General features: G+C 37.6%; 2 protein-coding genes across 3 annotated transcripts in view; both read left to right on the top strand.

The window, feature by feature from the left end:
* Window positions 1–85, top strand: part of LOC145468072 (cytoplasmic dynein 1 heavy chain 1-like) — a 58664-nt gene extending 58579 nt beyond the window's left edge. For both annotated transcript variants that reach the window (XM_081451738.1, XM_081451737.1), the window contains one exon: window positions 1–85. This exon is cut by the window's left edge and continues 647 nt beyond it. The gene's annotated coding sequence lies outside the window, so the exon portion shown is untranslated.
* Window positions 86–1901: 1816 nt separating this feature from the next.
* On the top strand, window positions 1902–18823 carry LOC145468107 (polypyrimidine tract-binding protein 1-like). Its single transcript, XM_081451790.1, has 22 exons — window positions 1902–1966; window positions 2058–2111; window positions 4758–4788; window positions 5175–5197; window positions 5436–5507; window positions 6099–6179; window positions 8275–8351; window positions 8600–8672; window positions 8770–8937; window positions 9033–9084; window positions 9468–9526; window positions 9769–9869; window positions 9972–10054; window positions 10822–10905; window positions 11348–11427; window positions 12558–12591; window positions 13470–13562; window positions 14190–14284; window positions 14379–14497; window positions 14625–14699; window positions 15043–15106; window positions 15638–18823. Exons 2-22 carry the CDS (start codon window positions 2061–2063, stop codon window positions 15707–15709), a joined length of 1587 nt encoding a protein of 528 aa, XP_081307916.1. The 5' UTR covers window positions 1902–1966; window positions 2058–2060; the 3' UTR covers window positions 15710–18823.
* The last annotated feature ends 100 nt before the right edge of the window (window positions 18824–18923 follow it).

Raw genomic sequence — 18923 nt, 5'->3', positions numbered from 1 at the left:
AGAAAATACCCGATATTTTCCACTGGCGCGAAACAACACGCGGAGAAGAATTCCGGCAGAAGCGACAAAATCGGGAAAAAAAGAACGATACGGGGATTCATTGTGAAAAACCAAAACGAAGACGCGCAGGGTCTGGTAATAAAAGATCTCACGGACCCGTTTCTCGAAAGCCCCGGAAACTTTTCGGGCCCGGAAAGCCATGGCAAAATCTCGAACCTTACGATTGCAGAGCTGTTTTATTCACATATTCCTAATATGAACAGGGGTTCCCTTCATACAAGCAGTTTCAGGCGTATACGCGTCTCCGTTTTTAGATGCGGATGAACTAAAAATGACTTTACGGGCCCTTAAAGTTTCCGTGGCTTTCGAGAAAGGGCCCAGGTCATTATGTCGTCCCGTTTCCCTGCCCCTCCCGATCAAAATTAGCCTGCGCGCAGATTAGTTCACGTCATTGCGCAGGCGTAGGTTATCGTTTTCCTTTAGTGAGGGGGGGGGGGGGGGTGTAGATCACGTTTCACGGAAAATAAAGCAGCCCTTTCACAATTCACGAAAAATACAACATTGGCATTTCACGCTTCACGGAAAATAAAAGAGCGTTTTGGAAAATCACGGTTCACAGCGACTATGGAAATCACGATTCACGAGGAAAAAAATGGCTATTTCACATTTCACAGGAAATAAAAAGGGCCGATCACGGGTCACGAAAATACCCTTTACCACCCTCTTTAGTGTAAGTGATGGATCCAGATTTGCTGAAATTATGGTCCATTTCCTGCGTCGTTGACGTTTCCAAGTGCTCTAAAAAGATTAACAGGAAGATGAAAGTTAAAAAAGAAAATGTAAGATCAATTTTTGAGCTTGGAAAAGTACTTGCCTAGTTCCTGTACGGCCTTCTCCCAAACCATGTTAACCAGAAAGGATAGATCGCGGCGAAACATCGAGGCATAGGAAGTAGGAGAGAAACGCAAAGAAACTGGATGTTTTCCGCTAAAGATACATGAGACGCGTGCCAAGAATAAGGCGTTCCTAAACCATCACCATTCATCGTGGGTCGTGATTGGACCCGTTGTCAAACTATTTTCATCAGTTTCACTCATAAAACCATAAATATTGATAAGAGATCCAATTTTTTTTCTTTTTTTGCTTGTTTGCGATAGAGAAGATCACTAATTGATGAAGCCGTATTCTTTTCTTTGACTTTTTTTATGATTCGTCAAATTAACGCCTTCAAGTACATTGTTTTTCGGTTTTCTTGTTGTTCTGACACGGTCGTCGGTCTAAACACAAGGTGAACCGTGAATGTTATGTACGATTTAATTGATTTTAGGCCATCAAATGGTTGGTTGGTTTTGCACTCCGCGCCGTGTCTTTTGGCTTAGCGAACCAAAAATATATACTGGAAAAGGTTTCTTACAATTGAATTTCATGACAGTAGTTTGACAACAGTGAGGAGCTTAAGAAAGAAAATAAAAAGAAGAAGTGGCGAATTCAAACCTGTGAGAGCTCTCAGATTGTTTTTAAACCCCATGTGAAGTCGATCATTAAAAGTTTGGCAACTTTTGAGGCCTTGGGTTGGAAATTAATAATTTATTACATTGACTTAAAACACCTTTCAATTTCACGTCGGTGGCAAGATGAAGATAAATAATGTAAGGTTAAATTTGCAGCAGAGAAATCACAGTTCTTTCTGAAGCACTTTGTGAAGTCATTCGCTGAAAATGTGGAAACTTTAGAGGACTGACGAATTAATTATTTATCACAATGATTTTCAATAGCTTCAAATTAGTGAAAACAAAGGGAGTTTAGCTTACCGAAAAGCCTCTAAGAGAAGGTATTCAATCACGTGCAGCAATTACGCAATATCATTGGTCCACGTTACGAGGTCCATCCCACAGTGCCTCACGTGTTTTTATTTGCAAATTCCAATCAGTCGCCATCTTGTTCCTGTGACTGAGCAACGCTCGAGGTTTGCTTTGTTTTGAGCTTGACGTTTTAGAAGTGACTTCTCGCACTTGTGCAAGGGTCGATTGCTGATTATTCCGCTTTCTTTCCAACAGAATATGACAAGTGTCGCAGCTTTGGCTGGGATACCCACTGCCACAGGAACTAAGGTAAGCTTGCAATCGGGTCGAGGCCATGTGCTATAGTTAGTGGGAAGAATCGACTGCGAAAACGGCAACGGATTTGACTTCCGTTAAAATCATCGGCGGTGATTAAAGACTTTGCTTAAGGGTCGTAAACTTGGCTATTTAACAGAGAATAAGCTTACGAATCGTTCAAGCTGGCTACGAAAGAAATTATTTTACGATCGACATATCTCTTTCCGGATTAGAGCACGTTATCACTTGTGATAGAATTTAGGTTCATTTCCTTAACCAGCAAAGGTTGCAAGGAAACTGTTTCTTCTAATTTTCTTTGACAAAATCCAGTAAAACTGTCCGATGCAACGAAAATCGTAGCAGGGAATGTTAAATAATGTTTTCATAGGATCTTAAGGTACGTGAAAGCCTCGATTATTCAAGCGAAATCTACCCGTCGTGGTAATTTTAAGTCTTCGAGGGGGTTGTTTACACTTTTGCGAGATCCAAATCTGGAATATTTTATGCCTTTTTGCTAGTTTTTCTTTAAGCTGTCCGACGGTAGGATTCATATCATATTGCTCAAACCAATCTTAACCCTAGGAAGCTAAAGTTTCATTTCCTTGGCGTGGAAGTTTATAGCCGCCTCACTGCGGTTCATGCGTGGCATCAATTAAGTCAACATTTACTAATGCATTATCTAAAGACGCCAAAACGCTTCGTTAACCAAAATTTCTTCATCGTATTTCCGAAACGAAGGAAATTATTGATTTCGCTTTCGAAGGGAACGAGTTTTTTTAACTATACGGCGGGCACGTGAGAAGTCGACGAGGAAATAAATTGCCAAAAGAAAAACATTCTTTAGCTCTCGCAGTGTTTCTATGGCTTTCTTGGTTCCTATGAATTTTTAATGTAAGGCCCTTTTAGGTGGTTTTGTTTTGTTTTATAATACGATAGTATCACATTTGCCATTTGCGTGAAGGAAATATTGAATCTATTCGGTAAGCGTCTAAATTTGGGGTCATTTGCTCACCTCGAACGTACAAGCCCGTTATAATTACAGTCGGAAAAAATTCGCTTATTGTGAATATTGTTTACCTATTTATATATTCTGACACTTCTCGAGAAGTAAGAATTAGCAAATAAATGAGTTGTTGTTTTCATAGTGGACTACGTAAAAGGAAAAACACGAAAAAATGCAAAGTCTCGAAGAATTCAAGTAAAGCATGTATTCTCCCTCTGTTTACTTACATGGGTGATAAATAATTTTTTATTAGATTTTCAAGGCTCCATTATGAACTTAAACGAAAACCTTTAAAGGTCTTAAATTATTCCAAAACATTACTTTTTTGATAAAATATTGACATCAGCCTTACTTAAGCAAGTCACTCTCCTCATTTCACTTTCTGTTCTCTTCATTTTCATTGGATGAGAGACCACTTGGTCACCTGCAAAATTAACTGCCTATGAAATTAGCTCTGGTCTCCTTTTGTACTATACTGTCTTCCATGGGTAATGAATAAACAAAACAAGGGTAACGCATGTTTTCTCGAGCATACATGTAGTTAAAGTTTGTGACGAAAAGATGTTACAAGATGTTCTTGTTAGTAAGAGAAGATGTTAAATGTGAAGCTTCGGAGAAATGATGAGTTGTTTAATAGCTTGTTATTAGCGTGAAATTTCTGATTATTCCATGTTTATGACACGCTCTAGCCCGTGAACAGGCTCCTGAGCCAGTTTGTGGTGAAGTGTGAAAGAAACATCTCTAATCAAGACAAATGATAGTTGGCAAAGCTATATCCTGAAAGTAAATATCTTTTGAACATGATGGCACTGCAAAAGGAACAACCCCAAATGCAACTTGACTCATTAAGAAAATATGGTAATACAGTGGTATCCCGATTTCTCAAACCCGTTATTTTTCTCGCGACAACTAGAGCCAAAAATCATTTCCCTCCCCTCAATTGAACCCTGTAATTTTATCCCCAATATTTTGAACTCCCCAATATATCAAATCAATTTTTGTTTCCCTTGGAGGTTCAAAAAATTTGAAATTCAACTGTAGTAGATACAATGTTTAACAAGCTGTACTTAAACTGATTTGAAGTTTGTTTTACAATAGATAACACGAAAAAAGAATATTACCCAGGTCTGATGTAATATTACAGCAGTTCTCAATTGCACATGACCTTCTGAGCAAAATGTCTAAACAAAAGGTTGAGTTTTGGTGGATGTCAGTCATCTCTGCCACTTTGCGGAAAGCCTAGGGGCATGTATGCACAGCTTGTTTGTCAGGGAACTTGAGAATGTACTAGTTATCAGGGCCACCCAAAATTTAATAGAGGTAGTCTTGCTTTGTTTTAGAATAGGCGATGACAGATCAGAGTCCAAAATAGAAATTGACCACTGAAAAAAAAACATTAAAACAACCGTTTATTATTGTCTTCATGTGATTCCATGTTACCTTAAGGCTTGTTTGTTTTTGAGTAGATTGATGTTTCTACTAAACCTCCTGTAAATTCCCAGTGTTTCCACCACATTTAAGCAGCCACCTCCCATTTCCCTGAGGGTGGCCACTAAATAGGAATTTGACTGTATTTTTTGCTCCTTTTTGCACTCGTCTAAATTGATTTCATTCAGTCTTGCTTTAACATCTTTTTCCCCTTTTCACTGTTGTAGCGTACAGCTGAAGATTTACTTAATATGACAGGTAAGGTGTCACCTGTGTTACAGTACATCATGGGCAGTTTCTAATTTCCCAACTTCTGTGGGTGGGTGTGAAAAGTGAAGGCAAAACATTTTTCCACAGCCATTATTCGCATCCTCTCTCGGCTTCTCATAACAACATTTTGAGGGAATTACGGGCTCCTTGTAGACTATGGCTGTATTTAACAGAAGTGTTTGGCAAGGCATACATTTTAATACAAAAGGGTTTGCTGTACTATAAAAATACTAAAACCAATAGATTTTGGTACAGTAACCAGTTATCATCTCAGTGTCATTTGCCATTCATGAAGTTTGTTTTCTGTTGTCAAATTATTTTGTCTTGCTGTTTTATATTATTATATTATTGAATCTTGTGTTGTTTTCCATTAGGTCTTATGGGCGACCAAAAAAAGGTGTGTTGTGTTGAGAAAAAAAATGATTACTTGTATGTTATGCTTTTTTAGAACTACACAATCATGTGAACGGTAATTTTGTTATCTTTGTGGTGTTATCATAGCAAAGAAACTTACCTATTACCATCTGATTGCTCAAACTGCATTTTGTGAAGACAAAAGCAAAACAGCTTATCCAAGGATCTTAAAACACTCTTGAAAGTGGACTGCCTCATGTGCTATATGTTCTTCCTTATAGGCAAGATTTGAGAATGCTCCATCAAAAGTGATCCACGTCAGAAATGTACCAGCAGATGCTGTCGATACAGAGGTGTGTATGAACACACAGAATTTGTTGTTTTTCTGTCATTTGATTCTCCAAGTTGACAGAGTACAGAGTATCAATAATACTGTACACTGCTCAGTGTACTTGCTTCCAAGAAGATTTCACCCCGTGTTTTTCCTTTCTTAGATGTATTTTGCTGTTGTTACAAAAGTCATGTGTTTTTGCTGCCTTTTTGAAAGGAGATGTAGGATTGAAACTAATAGTATTGTTAATCTGTAATGGGGGGGAATACTCTGTCAATGTTTGAGTGGGGGTGTGCCACTGGGCCACTTAAACCCTTACCCAGTACTAGACCATGATCAGCTTGATTTTGCAACCCTATTCTAGACTAGGTACCCCTAACCTATCCCAGACTAGCTATCTTTTCCATGCAGAAACTTTGTCACTATTTTAGTCCAGCATACGCTAACTAAACCAGTATTTAACAAAGTCACTTCCGAGTGTCAATTTCTATTATAGAACCCTGGAAAAAGAACTCTATTCTGGACTGAATTATTCATACACCGTCCACTTTCCAAGCTCTTGAGCTTAGATTCTGAAAGGCGTCTATTGATAGGTGCTATTTTATTTTAACAGTTGCTTGCTTTGGGGCTGACATTTGGGCGAGTTAAAAATGTACTGCTCTTGAAGTCCAAGAAACCCCATGAACCTACCCAGGTAAGGATTAATTTTGTACTTGTTAGAATTTAAAGTACAGTAATTCCCTTGAAATTGTTCTACTATCAAAGATTTTTTGAAAATTGGCATAAGTAACATTCATGATATGAACAGTAAAAAAATGCAATAAAAAATGGGGTCACCGTGCTTGTTTACGCATCGGCAGGCTCTTAAAATGGGGTACAGTGCAGCTCAGATATATGCAAACCACGTATACGCGTATTATACGAGCGTATTTTGCGTATACGCGTATGTTAATACGCGCATATATACGTGCACATATGCATCCTGCCAATCAATGAAAGCTATCATATTTTGAGTTTTCGATCACTTCGCAAATTCACTGACAAACTACCGTTTATTAACACTTGCTTGATCATAAGCTACCAAAAATAGCAAGAATATTGAAACAGTCGCTTGCACTCCCTATTTTAACACGTGAACTTAATGTTTTTACAAGTTAAGATCTGTGTTTCGGCGCGTGTTGGCAAGTCGTTTGCGAAATGTTTGTCTAAATGAAGCGTTCTGAAGATCCTCGTCGAAATAATGATATCTCTGGTTATACTTGACACAGATCATTCATTCAAATGGTAAAATAATCTTTCCTTGACGAAAAATTGTTTATTTAAGTGCGCCGCTCACGTTTAGTTATTTTTTCTTCAAGGAAAAGTTCTGTGTTTCAGCATGCGTCGGCAAGTCATTTGTAAAGTGTTTATTGTCTGAAGCAATCTGAAGATCTTCGTTGAAAAAATGACATCTCCGGTTTTATTTGACACAAATCGTTCATTCAAACAGTAAAATGCTCTTTCTTTAGCCAAATAATTTTTTATCAAAGTTTCACTGGCACGTCGCTCACTTTTAGTTATTTTTTCTTCGAGGGAAAGTTCTGTGTTTCGGCATGCATCGGCAAGTCGCTTGCGAGAATGTTTATTGTTTGAAGTGTTCCGAAGACCTTGTCGAGAAAATGATATCTCCGGTTATATCTGACACAAACCGTTCCAAATGGTAAAATACAATTTCCCCGACGAAAGAACTGTTTACTGAAGTTTCTATGGTGCGCCGCTCACATTTGTTATTTATAATTTTCTTCAAGAAAATGTTCTGCACATGTTTCCAAGTCGCGCGCTTGCTTGGACCGTGTTTACTTTGTGTCGAAAAAATTATCATTCGGTTGTGTTTGCTCCTTGAAGATGGGATTGTTGAAGCGTGTAGGTTCTATTTGACAGAAAAAAAAACCGGTAAATTTTTGATTTAACGGTAAAATACTCTCTCTTTTAATTATATTCAGTCAGTTAATTTTCTGTTAAGTGCCCAATTGCAAAATGTTAGTTTCAGCCAACATTTTGGTAATAACTCTAGTCTGAAGGCATACGCGCGTATACTGCATACACGAATTTAAAATAAAGAAAACTCTTTCTCGCTCTGTGGCAAGCTGTCAAGCCATTGAAAAGAACAATAACCTGTTAAGAAAAGAAAAAACAATAGGTTAGCTCATACATGCTAATCAGGCATACGCATATACATGTATACTGTATACCCATATGTGCGTATATTCATACGCCTATACGCGTATTGGGCTGATGCGAATTACGCATATATTTTGGTTCGGATATATCTGAGCTGCACTGTATTTTTACTGGTTGTGCGTTAAAAATCACGCTCTGACAGAATTAAGTCTTGGTTACTTGAAAGACAAAATTTTATCTTGAAAGTAAGGCTTCTGTTATTCACATAAGTCATATTGCTTCATTTAAGCCATTTTTGATTGCCTGGTTGTGGGAATATTGCACTTTTTCAGACAGTTCCGTGGTTAGCTTGGTTAGCCTTGTCTTGGCCAAAATACACCCACTACGGAACTATTTTCCAAAAAAAAAAAAATCATGTTCTACTATCAAACTTTTTTTCGTCTTCAAATATGTTCATTATTAGACTGTTCTTGGCAAATACCTGAAAAAAAAAATCGGGGTCACCGTGCTCATTTAAGAGAAAAGGAGCATTCATTTCACTATCAAGCTTAGTTTGAGGGAAATCTCATGTACATGTACGTCATATACACTCAAGGGGTTAATGTATTTATGTTCCTGTTTCTTTACAGGGTTTCATTGAAATGGAAGACAAAGAAACTGCCTCCACGTTTCTAAATTATTACTCTCATGTTACACCAACCATAAGGTATATACATGTAGTGAAGTATGGTTTTGTGGATTCTCTGTTGATGATTTTCTATAATCTCCCAAAATCACCCTGCTGACAGAGCAAGTGACATTGTGAGGAAAAATAATCTTCCAATGCTATTGGTAAATAATAGTGCTGTAGTACAAGGAGATGTTATACGTTGATCACTAACACGAATACACTTGTCTGGATGAAGATCTACGATGTTTAAAATTCTGTTGTTGTTGTTGTTGTTTTACCATTAGAGGGCAAGTGGTTTATGTGCAGTATTCCAATCACCCAGAGTTGAAAACAGAACCTTCACAGCATTCCTCAGGGGTAAGTATTTTACATGTGGTTCTGAAGCTACTGTTTTCTTTGTGCAAACTGAGGAGTTATTTGCTAATTTAAAATTTCTATTTTGCCTTTGCTGCAGACGTCTAAAATCATTGCTGCCGGCGGAGACTTCAACACTCCATACTCAGCAGATGGGCAACAAGCAGCTGTTGCAGCAGCTGTTGCTAAAGGTGTTGGGAAAAGCAATGTCATTAGAGCAGTGATTGACAAGTTGTGGTACCCGATAACAGTCGAGGTCCTCTATAAGGTCAGTGTTGTGTACAGATGTACATCTAAAGGCATTTGATAATTGCAAGACTTACAGTATAGCCAGATTCTGAATTTCTGAACTTTTTTTGACAGATATTTTCCAGTCTGGGAACAATTCTAAGAATTGTCACCTTCACTAAAAGTGGTAAGTTTCCTACAAGTGCAGATTGGGAGTTATCAACTATGCATCCTTTTAGTCAGGATTCAAAAAGTAGCCATCCAAAATGCACCATAGGGTCTGCTAGAATGAACAAGTTATAAAGCAACATATGGAAAATAAAACAAGTTCTTTAAAACATGGCCGTCCACAGGACGCCTGGATGGCCATCTGGTTAGGAGCTTGTAACTATGTTCTTGTTTTTAACTACTTCCTGGGGTGTAGTTGTACATAATTTCAAGCATTGCATTCCTTATCAGGACTTGAGAACAAAGAGTTTCCAAACAACATGTAGTTGTTTAATCTTTATCAAAAACGATTTGAAACATGTTTGGTATTTACAATTCTCTCTTCGTTGTTTCCACTCTCAGGCCAGTTTCAAGCCCTTATAGAATTCAGCAGCTCTAGTGAAGCTGAACTGGCAAAATTGGTAAGAACTACTTTAAGTCATAAATTATATTTGCTGATACCTACTTTCCTCCTGGGCAGAGAGAGGCACTCTGCGAGTACAGTGTCTTGCTCGAGAGCACAGTACAATTTCATGTCCAGGGCTTGAAACCAGACAGCTCGATCTGGCAGAGAGCACGCTAACCGTGAAACCACCATGCCTCCACTTGTGTAATTCTTATTCTATTGCATATTCCTCACTTTCCTTTGTCTTTCTTTCCAAAGACACTGGATGGACAAAACATATACAATGGGTGCTGTACATTGCACCTAGAGTACTCCAAGTTAACTACATTGACAGTCAAATACAACAATGATAAGAGCAAGTGAGTGTGTTTGTTACTTTACTGTACCCAAACTCAGGATTGGCCAACCATAAGTATTATTGTGGTTGTAATTTTGTTTGAGCCTGTCATTTCTTTACACAGAGATTATACTCGTCCTGACCTTCCATCAGGTCCAAATGAAAATCCTTTTGGCGGAGCTGACATCGCTAGTTTAGCTGCTCTTGGTGAGATGCACATCCCTTTTAGTTAGTGTACATTAACTGTTTTGAGTTAAGGTTGTCTGTTTTGTATGGAGTCCTGGTCATCAATATTCTACCCACAGCACATGCACACTAAATCAAAACAAAAAGCATAAAAAAATCTTTACAAAATGTTTAACTATACCACACCCCCTCATGTTTTTTCATCTCATTTCTTCTAATACATCCACCTACTTGTACATAAAATCCCCCTCTCTTGTAATATATTTAATCAATGTCCTTTAACAGGCCATTTCTCTTTCATTTATAACCTTTACAACTTCAAATTTTTATTCCCCACCCCCTTTCGTCCCTTCCACCTTTCCTACCAAAAAAAATTCTCTTTGATTTATAGTTTGATTCAGAAGGTTATGAAATGTCATCTTGAATTAAAATATATAGAGGATATTATGTGGTGACACAGAGATATGAAATTTCTTTTCCAGTGTTGAAAAAATATTTCACGAGTGAGCACAGCTGCCGAGTGAAATATTTTTCAACACGAGATGAGAAATTTCATATCTTCGAGCAGCCATGTAATGTTCTATTTATTATATAAACACCAGTGAAATAACAAACCATTTAACTTTCGCTGCGAAAGGTGCGATTTATGTTACCGTAGCAACGTGATTTTTTCACACATGAAAATAACATGTTATTTTCACGTGTGAAGATATCATGTTTTTGTGCAAAAGCTCACCTGGTATTTCATCAGTGTTTATGTAATAGAGTTATTGTTCTGTTGTTTTTAGCTGGTGGCGCTGGAGGTGGTGCAAGCTTGATGGGAGCTCCAGCACTGTTGAGTCTGCTTCCACAAGGAGGGCTGCTACAAGCAAGTAAGCACAAGTCTTAAATGGGAGAAACAGTTTTACAGAGTTGTTAGCCTATGCCATCGCCATCGCATGTAGATAAGCGTGAACACGTGATGTCGAAACATGCTCCAATTGGGTGTCAAATGTGGCATAATTGGTCATCAGACATTTGAAGTTTAGCAGACCATAATGTGAACTTTGGTACTCTGAAAGACTCTGAAAGTCTTGCTCCCATCAATATTTCATGGTTATACTAGAAGTAAAACCACTTTTGTGAAAGGCGTAAGCATATTGACAGAGGTCAGGGTCAATTTCTCTGAAGTCCAATCTTTCTGCCATTTCATGTGCTGAACTTTGAGCGCAAAAGTGCACCCAGGATTAGTTAAAGAAAACCATTAGGTATACTTTTGGAATTAAACTGCTTTTCATCCAAGATTCCCTTTAAAATCAAATAATTTCTTCCCAGATTTCCTTGCTGCCACAGGTGCAAGAGGAGGAATGGGACTAGGGACTCCCGTTGTTCTCGTCAGCAATTTGAATGAGGAGGTAAGAGAGCTTTGGTGCAGTACTAAAGAGTACTGCACTTTACTTTTGGTAGTTTTAGAACAGCTACAAATGCTTTCCAAGTGTCTGTTTGTACATGTATAAAGTGAAATAAGCATCCTCAAACATCATGTGGTACATGTATGCCCTGCCACTGATCAACATGGATCTTTTCTTTTAAAAAAATAATACAGTTGGATCCTGCTTGAACTCAGTCATTTCAAATTCCCTGTTATTCCGAACTTAAACCCTTGGATTTGCCCTTCTGTCGTTACAGAAAGCTGTTTCAAACTTCCATTAAATTTGAAGTATTTTCCCTGAGAGTTCGAAATAGTAGGGTTCAACTGTACCACGTCATGTGCAGGTTGTAAGAATTAGGCAACCAATCACCAAATTCTCCCAACAAGTGTTTCTTCATTTAATGCAGAGACCAGAAGGTCTGTATGTTGAATTCAATATTGGGTACTTTTGATTACCAGTCTGTAACATTTTCTTTCTTTATAAGGATGCTTTAAACACATGTAAAATGAAAGTCAAACTTTTTGGACATAAAACGAACACAGTTTAGTAAGGCTGCAGTCATTCTCTTCGTTAATTTCATTTGATTTCTTAATCCTCAAGAAAGTAGCTGCTGTCTTTGTAGGACTGCTTTGTATTATTTTGTAATTATTCTACTTTGAATATTTTGTTATTTTTTGTTACTCTAACCTTTAAGTCAAAGTAACAGAGTAAGGGCAAAAATTTTCATTCTAAATGATATCCATGTTTTATTTAAAGTCAAGAGCAGCAGCACATAATATTTCAGCGATAAAATAATTTATCTTTAGTGTTACTGACATTCAAATACACAAGAACTTCTTCCATTCATTGCTAAACTGTATGTTTTGTTACTTTCTTTGTGTTCCTAGATAACACCCATATTATTTTAATTTCCTTGTTTTATTTTGTGTCTTAACATCTTTCTTTCTCTTGTAGCTTTATCTGCAGCCTGGAATTTCCAAAACCTTAACTCATCTTTTGTTTTTTTCCTTCTTTCCCCTATTATGCTGTGTTCACGGCGCTGACTGATGGTCGCCCCCTTCTCTCTCTTGCTGTGTTCCACTGTTCACGGTCACTTGGAATCCGTTTTCTAGAGGATAAACTGTGACATGCTTTTCACTCTGTTTGGTACGTCTTTTCCCGAGTCTCTGTCATCCAAACCCTTTCTTGTTTTCATTTTTGTTTTCCATGGTTAAAGAAGGGTGATTTTTGATGGTAAACTCCATTTCAATTGATATCATGTTTTTATTGTTTTATAGTTTTATGTTTTGTTTGTTGTTGGCATTTCATGAAAGAGCTAATGCTTCTAACTCTTTTTTTCTGGATTACTCCTGAAGTCCATCCCATTTTCATGTAAACCATTTTTTACAGTTACTGTAAAATATTTGTCTGTGAAAAGTATCCCCTTAAGTTACATGTACAGTAAGCAACTGCTTATACCAACTTTCATGGGATCAAATCTTAGTCATAAGCCTTCCTTGGCAATGAAGTCAGTGACAGGAACGTCTTACATGTGTATGCTACATGCACATGTATTTTCATGTACTTTTGGTTCACTGTATCAGCTCTCTTGCTTTTGTGTTTTGAAAACCCACTGAAACCTCTACAAAACAATGTTTTATGCCATTTCCATACACAGCACTAAAACTGTTCAACAACCAATATCCAAGTTCTCGAATTGCGCATACGTGTGGCATCTTTTTCTTTTAAAATCATGTTTTTCTTATTTGTGCAAAACCAGCGTCTTTGAACAAACAGTTCCTTACACTTTAGTGGTATTTTCACTTCATTTCTCCTTAATCTCAGGACTTGGAAATTGGCTGTTAACTTTTCACTCCACAAACACTACACATTTGCAATTGTTTTCTACAGTACATGGCAACCATTTTCAGTGTGGAGATCTTGTTAGTACTACATTAGGTATACTGTATACTATCAACTGTGTTGTATTTTGCACTTGAGCGAAAATTGACAGCGTGATTCTCTTCTTTGCGTAAATTTTTTAGGTGTGTATGGTGATGTAGTCCGTGTTAAGATTTTGTTTAACAAGAAGGACACAGCCCTTATTCAGTTCAACTATGTTCAGCAAGCTCAAACAGGTAACTTTGATGTACTGCGACATAGCACCAGTGTGTTAAAGGAGCACTATCAAAACATTGGATAATATAATTTAAAAGCTATCCTACATGTACATGATGAAACTATTTTCTTCCACCTGTACAATGTAGCTCTGGCAAGGAAAAGTGTGAATCAGTAAGTGAACTGCTAGTCATGGTTCCCACCAACACATGAACAACTGTTTCAACTGCAACAGGTTTGGGTTGATACAGTTGACATTTCTCAAGAGAACACTTCTCCAACCATTTTCAGTTGAAAGGTGTTAACCCCAGGGAATAGTCCTTACACGAACTACAATCACATGACATAATCATGCAAATACTTTTTCAACCATTTGAACCTGGTTTGAGTACAGTTGAAAAAGTTGATCAACCAAACCAGCCCAACCAACCAGAAACAGTTGATCCCTACAGAATACAACCAAACTGTGCAATATCTGGTACGGGGACACTGCCAATAAAAGGACATTATAAAGTCAAGGTCCCAGCCACATACAGTTGTATAAGACTTTTGCCATAGTACAGAGGAGGCTTGCTTGCTTGCCACAGTTCCAGGAGGCTTGATGTCTGCATTGTTACTTCACTGTATTTTTTGATTGCTTTCTTTAGCTATTACGCATTTGAGTGGAGTGAAAGTTTATGGGAAAGAAATCAAAGTGACATCATCAAAACACAACTCAGTTTCAATGCCTAAGGAAGGAGATGTGAGTATGACCAGGGTTTCTGATCCACCTTTCATTGCACACTTCAAAGCCATTTATATAGTATGTACTGACAGTTACCCTTTCCTTGTTGTAGGAGAACAATCTAACAAAGGATTTTACACATTCACCTCTACATCGCTTCAAGAAACCTGGATCCAAGAACTTCCAGAATATTTTCCCACCAAACAGAACGCTCCATGTGTCAAATATCCCGTAAGTACATACAAATTTCATGATAATGCATCTAACTGTACATGTTAAATTAAGCTTACTGTTGGGCAGACAATTAAAGTAATGTAAGTTGATAGAGATCTAAATATTTGTTGTGTTGAATTGACAGTGAGAGCACCACAGAAGAAGAGTTGATAGATGCTTTTTCTGCGGCAGGAACAGTAACAGAATTCCGCTTCTTTCCGTGAGTAATAAAATCACTTAATTTGTTTGGGGTTTTAATAAGTTGTTACTTTTCTAATAATAGTAACTTTATACATTTACACTGGAAAAAAGAAATATGTTTCAGAATAAGATGATGTCATGCATAACTTAAGGCCTTGTATGTGCTGAGAATCTGCAATACTGTAATTGTTCAATGTCACACACCCTATATTGTCCAGGGATGTCTCTATGAATTTTGACATTTATTTAGTTTCTTTAGCATTTAATACTAATTTCAGTATTACGATGAAATGCAGTATATTGTGTTGTTGTATTTTGCTAAGTTCCACATTGCAACTAATGTATTTCAACTTTGATTACAGGAAAGACCGTAAGATGGCTTTGGTGACATTGACATCAACAGAGGAGGCGATTGACGCTCTTATTGTAAGTTTCATTTTACAGATCCTGAAAATTATCATACCCACCCAGGGGTTTCATAAATGTTTCCAGCAGGAAGACAAAAACGTTTTCCAGATGACTCCCTCAGATGAGTCCCTCGCCATTCCCAAGCTAATCTCCAATATGCACATGTGCCCCTGTTCTCTTGTGTGTTAGCTACACTGATTTAAGTAACAGGGGTTTAATTACCAGTAACGTTTTCAGCAGGTGGGCAACTGGTTTTCACAGGCAGGCAAAAATGTTTGAACTGAACTTCTTTATAAGAAAATCTTTCCCTTAGATGGTCAGCCTGGCCAGCAAAATTACCCTCACAGCCAGTCTCTTTGCAGGGTGCCTCACCCTCAATAAAACCCAGTGGAGTAAACTCCCACCCCACCCCATCCTGTAAAAAAAAATAGCACAGGAAATAAGGGCACTGTAGATCCCCACCATGGACCTTTTAGAGCCTCAACATTTTTTTGGAACTCTGTTAAATGACTTTTGGGAGTATTAATTTATATATATCATTTTCAACAGAAAATGCACAACTACAAAATCACAGAATCGAATCATCTCAGAGTGTCATTTGCCAAGACAAGGACATCTTGAGTGTGGCAGACTTCTCGCGACACTTCACTTCTCTTTCTTTCTTTTTATTCAACTTCATTTTCTAGTGAATAGCTTTTGCTTCCTTGCCTTAGTTTTAGTCATGTTGTACTCTTTTGTGTAATGCTCACGCTTGCTTGCATTTTCCTCCAATCAAGTTCAGGAGCATTCCAACTGTGCATGTGCATTTTATGCCACGCTAAATTGCATTCACTTAATGCACATAATTCATCTTCAGAATTGTGTTCTTCCAGAAAACTGACTAGCAATGCTTCAAAATCCAATTTCTTCCCCTTTTCACATTTTCTGCTCCACTTCACGTTACAACATTTTCAAGCAGTTGTAGATAGAGAAACACCAAAATAGGAAAATGAACAATTACTAGAAATATTGAACTTCATTTTGTATTATCACCTTGCCAATTTGTATCTGAGGGAAATGTTCTTTTTTTGTGGAAAGAAATGTTAAGAAAAATCTATCTATCAGTTTTGTTGATCTGTTTTTAAATAACCTGTTTAGGCCTAATCAGTGGTCTACTTGTAAATTCGTCTTGTTGGCATTGGCTTTAGAGAAAACTCTTGACATAAAGTTCCAATAATGAACAAAATGTACTGACATGGTCATGGAGAAATTATATCTTGGTTGCTGTAAAGCTGAAAAAGTGTGAGGGTTGCTTTACTGCTTTATTATTTAGAATGAAAGATAATGCAGAAACTTGAGTGTGCCTGTAGTTTGTTGCCAAGTCAGGTAGCTAACTATCATAACAGGCATTCAGTTAATGATTGTGTTGATTTCATCAGCTCATTTGCAATGGTACTTTAGGAGAAAAGTGATGATAGAGTGGTTATGATGAGCATTTCTAAGTGACCATGCTATTGTTAATTGAAAGAAAACCCATAATGTGGATTTTATTTTAGTTCTGGTGTTTTGACAGTTTCAGTCTCCCAAAGATTTTCCAGGCAATGTTACGTCTGAGTTTTATTTCCAGATTCTTTGTTCAGGTTATAAGTTAGGGTTTAATTGCTTTTTTCCTAGTGTTTCAAAATTTTGTGAAATTATGTGAGGATGGACACAGGAACATTTTAAGTAGTTTTCAAGTGACTGCTAATAAACCAATCAGAGTCCTTGGCAAGCATGGGAAGGTTGCATGTTAGCCAATCACGGCCTTAAGAATGGGAGGGACCTATTTTAAACACAGCAATGAGAAGTTCTGTGTAAGATGATGATTAGTCATGTTTTATTGGCTGAGAAATCTAAATAGACCATATTTGTATTCTCGGTATGGACTGGAACTAGAGTGCAACTGAGGCTGGTGTGGGGAGTCTTTTCAAATGCAAACGACATTAATTATTAATTAATTAATAATTAATTAATAATTAATAATAATTATCTCTTTTTAATGATATTCCCCTGCTTGAGCCTCTATTGCAAGCTAGTTCCAGTCCAGTACCGAAAACATGAATATGGCCTGTTGATTGACCTTAGAAACTTGTGCAATTTTAATCACAAAAAGAGAAAAATTGTTAAATCTGTCAGTTGAAAAGTATTCTGTTCTTCTCCACCTCACTATTAGTTTGTCTTGTTTTATATCCAGTTTATCAAGTTTGAACTTAGAAGGGTATACTTTGGTATGTTTGTATCCAGCTCAGCTGCAATTTAAGGTATTGGTCCCATTTAAAAATTCAAAACCTTGCAATTCTGATCTTTTTAAAATTTTCCTCAGCGGTTCATTATCAATAAATTTTGGTAGGGGAAGGGTCTAGTTAAACGTTATTCTCGTTAATCCTGTTTGTAGCAACCTTTCATACGAAAAGGATTTAGAAAAAAAAAAAATAAAAAATAAATTTTCGTAGCTTGTTGCTTTGTGGGTGACTGTAGACTAATCGACTTGGGGGTTAAACAACCGGATGTCCTATTAACTATCCACCGAGAGAACATGGCACCTGTTGTGAAAGAAAGAGAACTCCCGTACCCCGCTTTTTTCGTTTCCTCCGCTATTTTCTTCTGCCCTCGTCTCCTCTCTTACTCTCTTTTCTCCTTGTTCTCTCTCGTGAAGGAAGAGAAACTGTTCCCCTGAGTAAGCTGCAAGGGTGTGGTGGGAGAAGGGTCAGTTTTCTGTGTGGGTGTTGGTGTTTGAGATCCCAAGTGTGAGGCTCAGTAACGTACTGGCTATGACTCTAGATGTTCACGGGTTGATTGTACCACACTAAGAACAGAACAGCCCATGTTTTCAATGTGGAATTGACGAAACAAAGTAACCAGGATACGGGCATGTGACATCTTGAGTGTTAGTGGTGTAATGGCCATTTGTGACTGCTATGCGTTCTTTCATCCTACTCGATCCAATCCAGGCAGTGTTTAGAGTGTCCAACCTCGTACCCATGGTTTAGAAGGCGCGATTTTGGACAGACCATGGGAACGAGGTTGGAGACCCACTCCCGTCCACAATCCTCTACAACATGGCGTCTGCTTGCCGTGAGCTTCTTTGGAAACATTCACGCTCTTACAGGCTGCAGGTAATTTATATACATGAAATGCCTTAGTTCAAAGTAACTCGACTAGTGTTGGCGCGTAATGTTGCTTTCTCTTTTACCAAGTTATTTGACTATAAGAAGCTGACGCTGTGAAGTAGTTTTAATTGATTTTAATAAGTTAACTAGCTGAACAATATAGATGCGATTCTCATGATGAAAATTGGGAGTTGTTACGCTAAAGATTTCGCGAGATTTTTATTACGGTTGGCGGCGTTCTTGTGTTAAAGGTCAAAGAGAACGGTGCAAATCTCGCGCAAATATATAATATTGCAGGAATATGAATCGCAAAAACCTGCGCTGAGTTGTCACAACAAAATTGTCGAGCGCTCCACATTGCACGAGACAATTTTTAAGCAAAGAACTTGCAAAAATTATCGCCCCATGTATCATAATGTTGCTTCGATGATAATACTTCCGGGTTAAAAGTTGCTTTGCATAAACATAGATTACAAATTGTTGAAAACCATCGCTAAAATTCGCCTTAAATGTTGGCAGGTGCTTTTAAATTTTTTTACATTTCTAACTTGCCGCGTGCCGTCCTCTTCAGAAAAAACAACATAAAATGACCAAATTCTACGTTTCCCAGAAAAGCTTGAAAGGCTTTTTTTAATGCGTCAGTCGCTTCTCGTACTCGTCAAAACAGTAATCATTGTTTTAGTAAAATGCAGACACTTGCGATATTA

The sequence above is a fragment of the Orbicella franksi genome, chromosome 14, assembly GCF_964199315.1.
Source record: "Orbicella franksi chromosome 14, jaOrbFran1.1, whole genome shotgun sequence".
Classification (NCBI taxonomy): Eukaryota; Metazoa; Cnidaria; class Anthozoa; order Scleractinia; family Merulinidae; genus Orbicella; species Orbicella franksi.
This window is presented reverse-complemented; position numbering and strand designations above follow the sequence as displayed.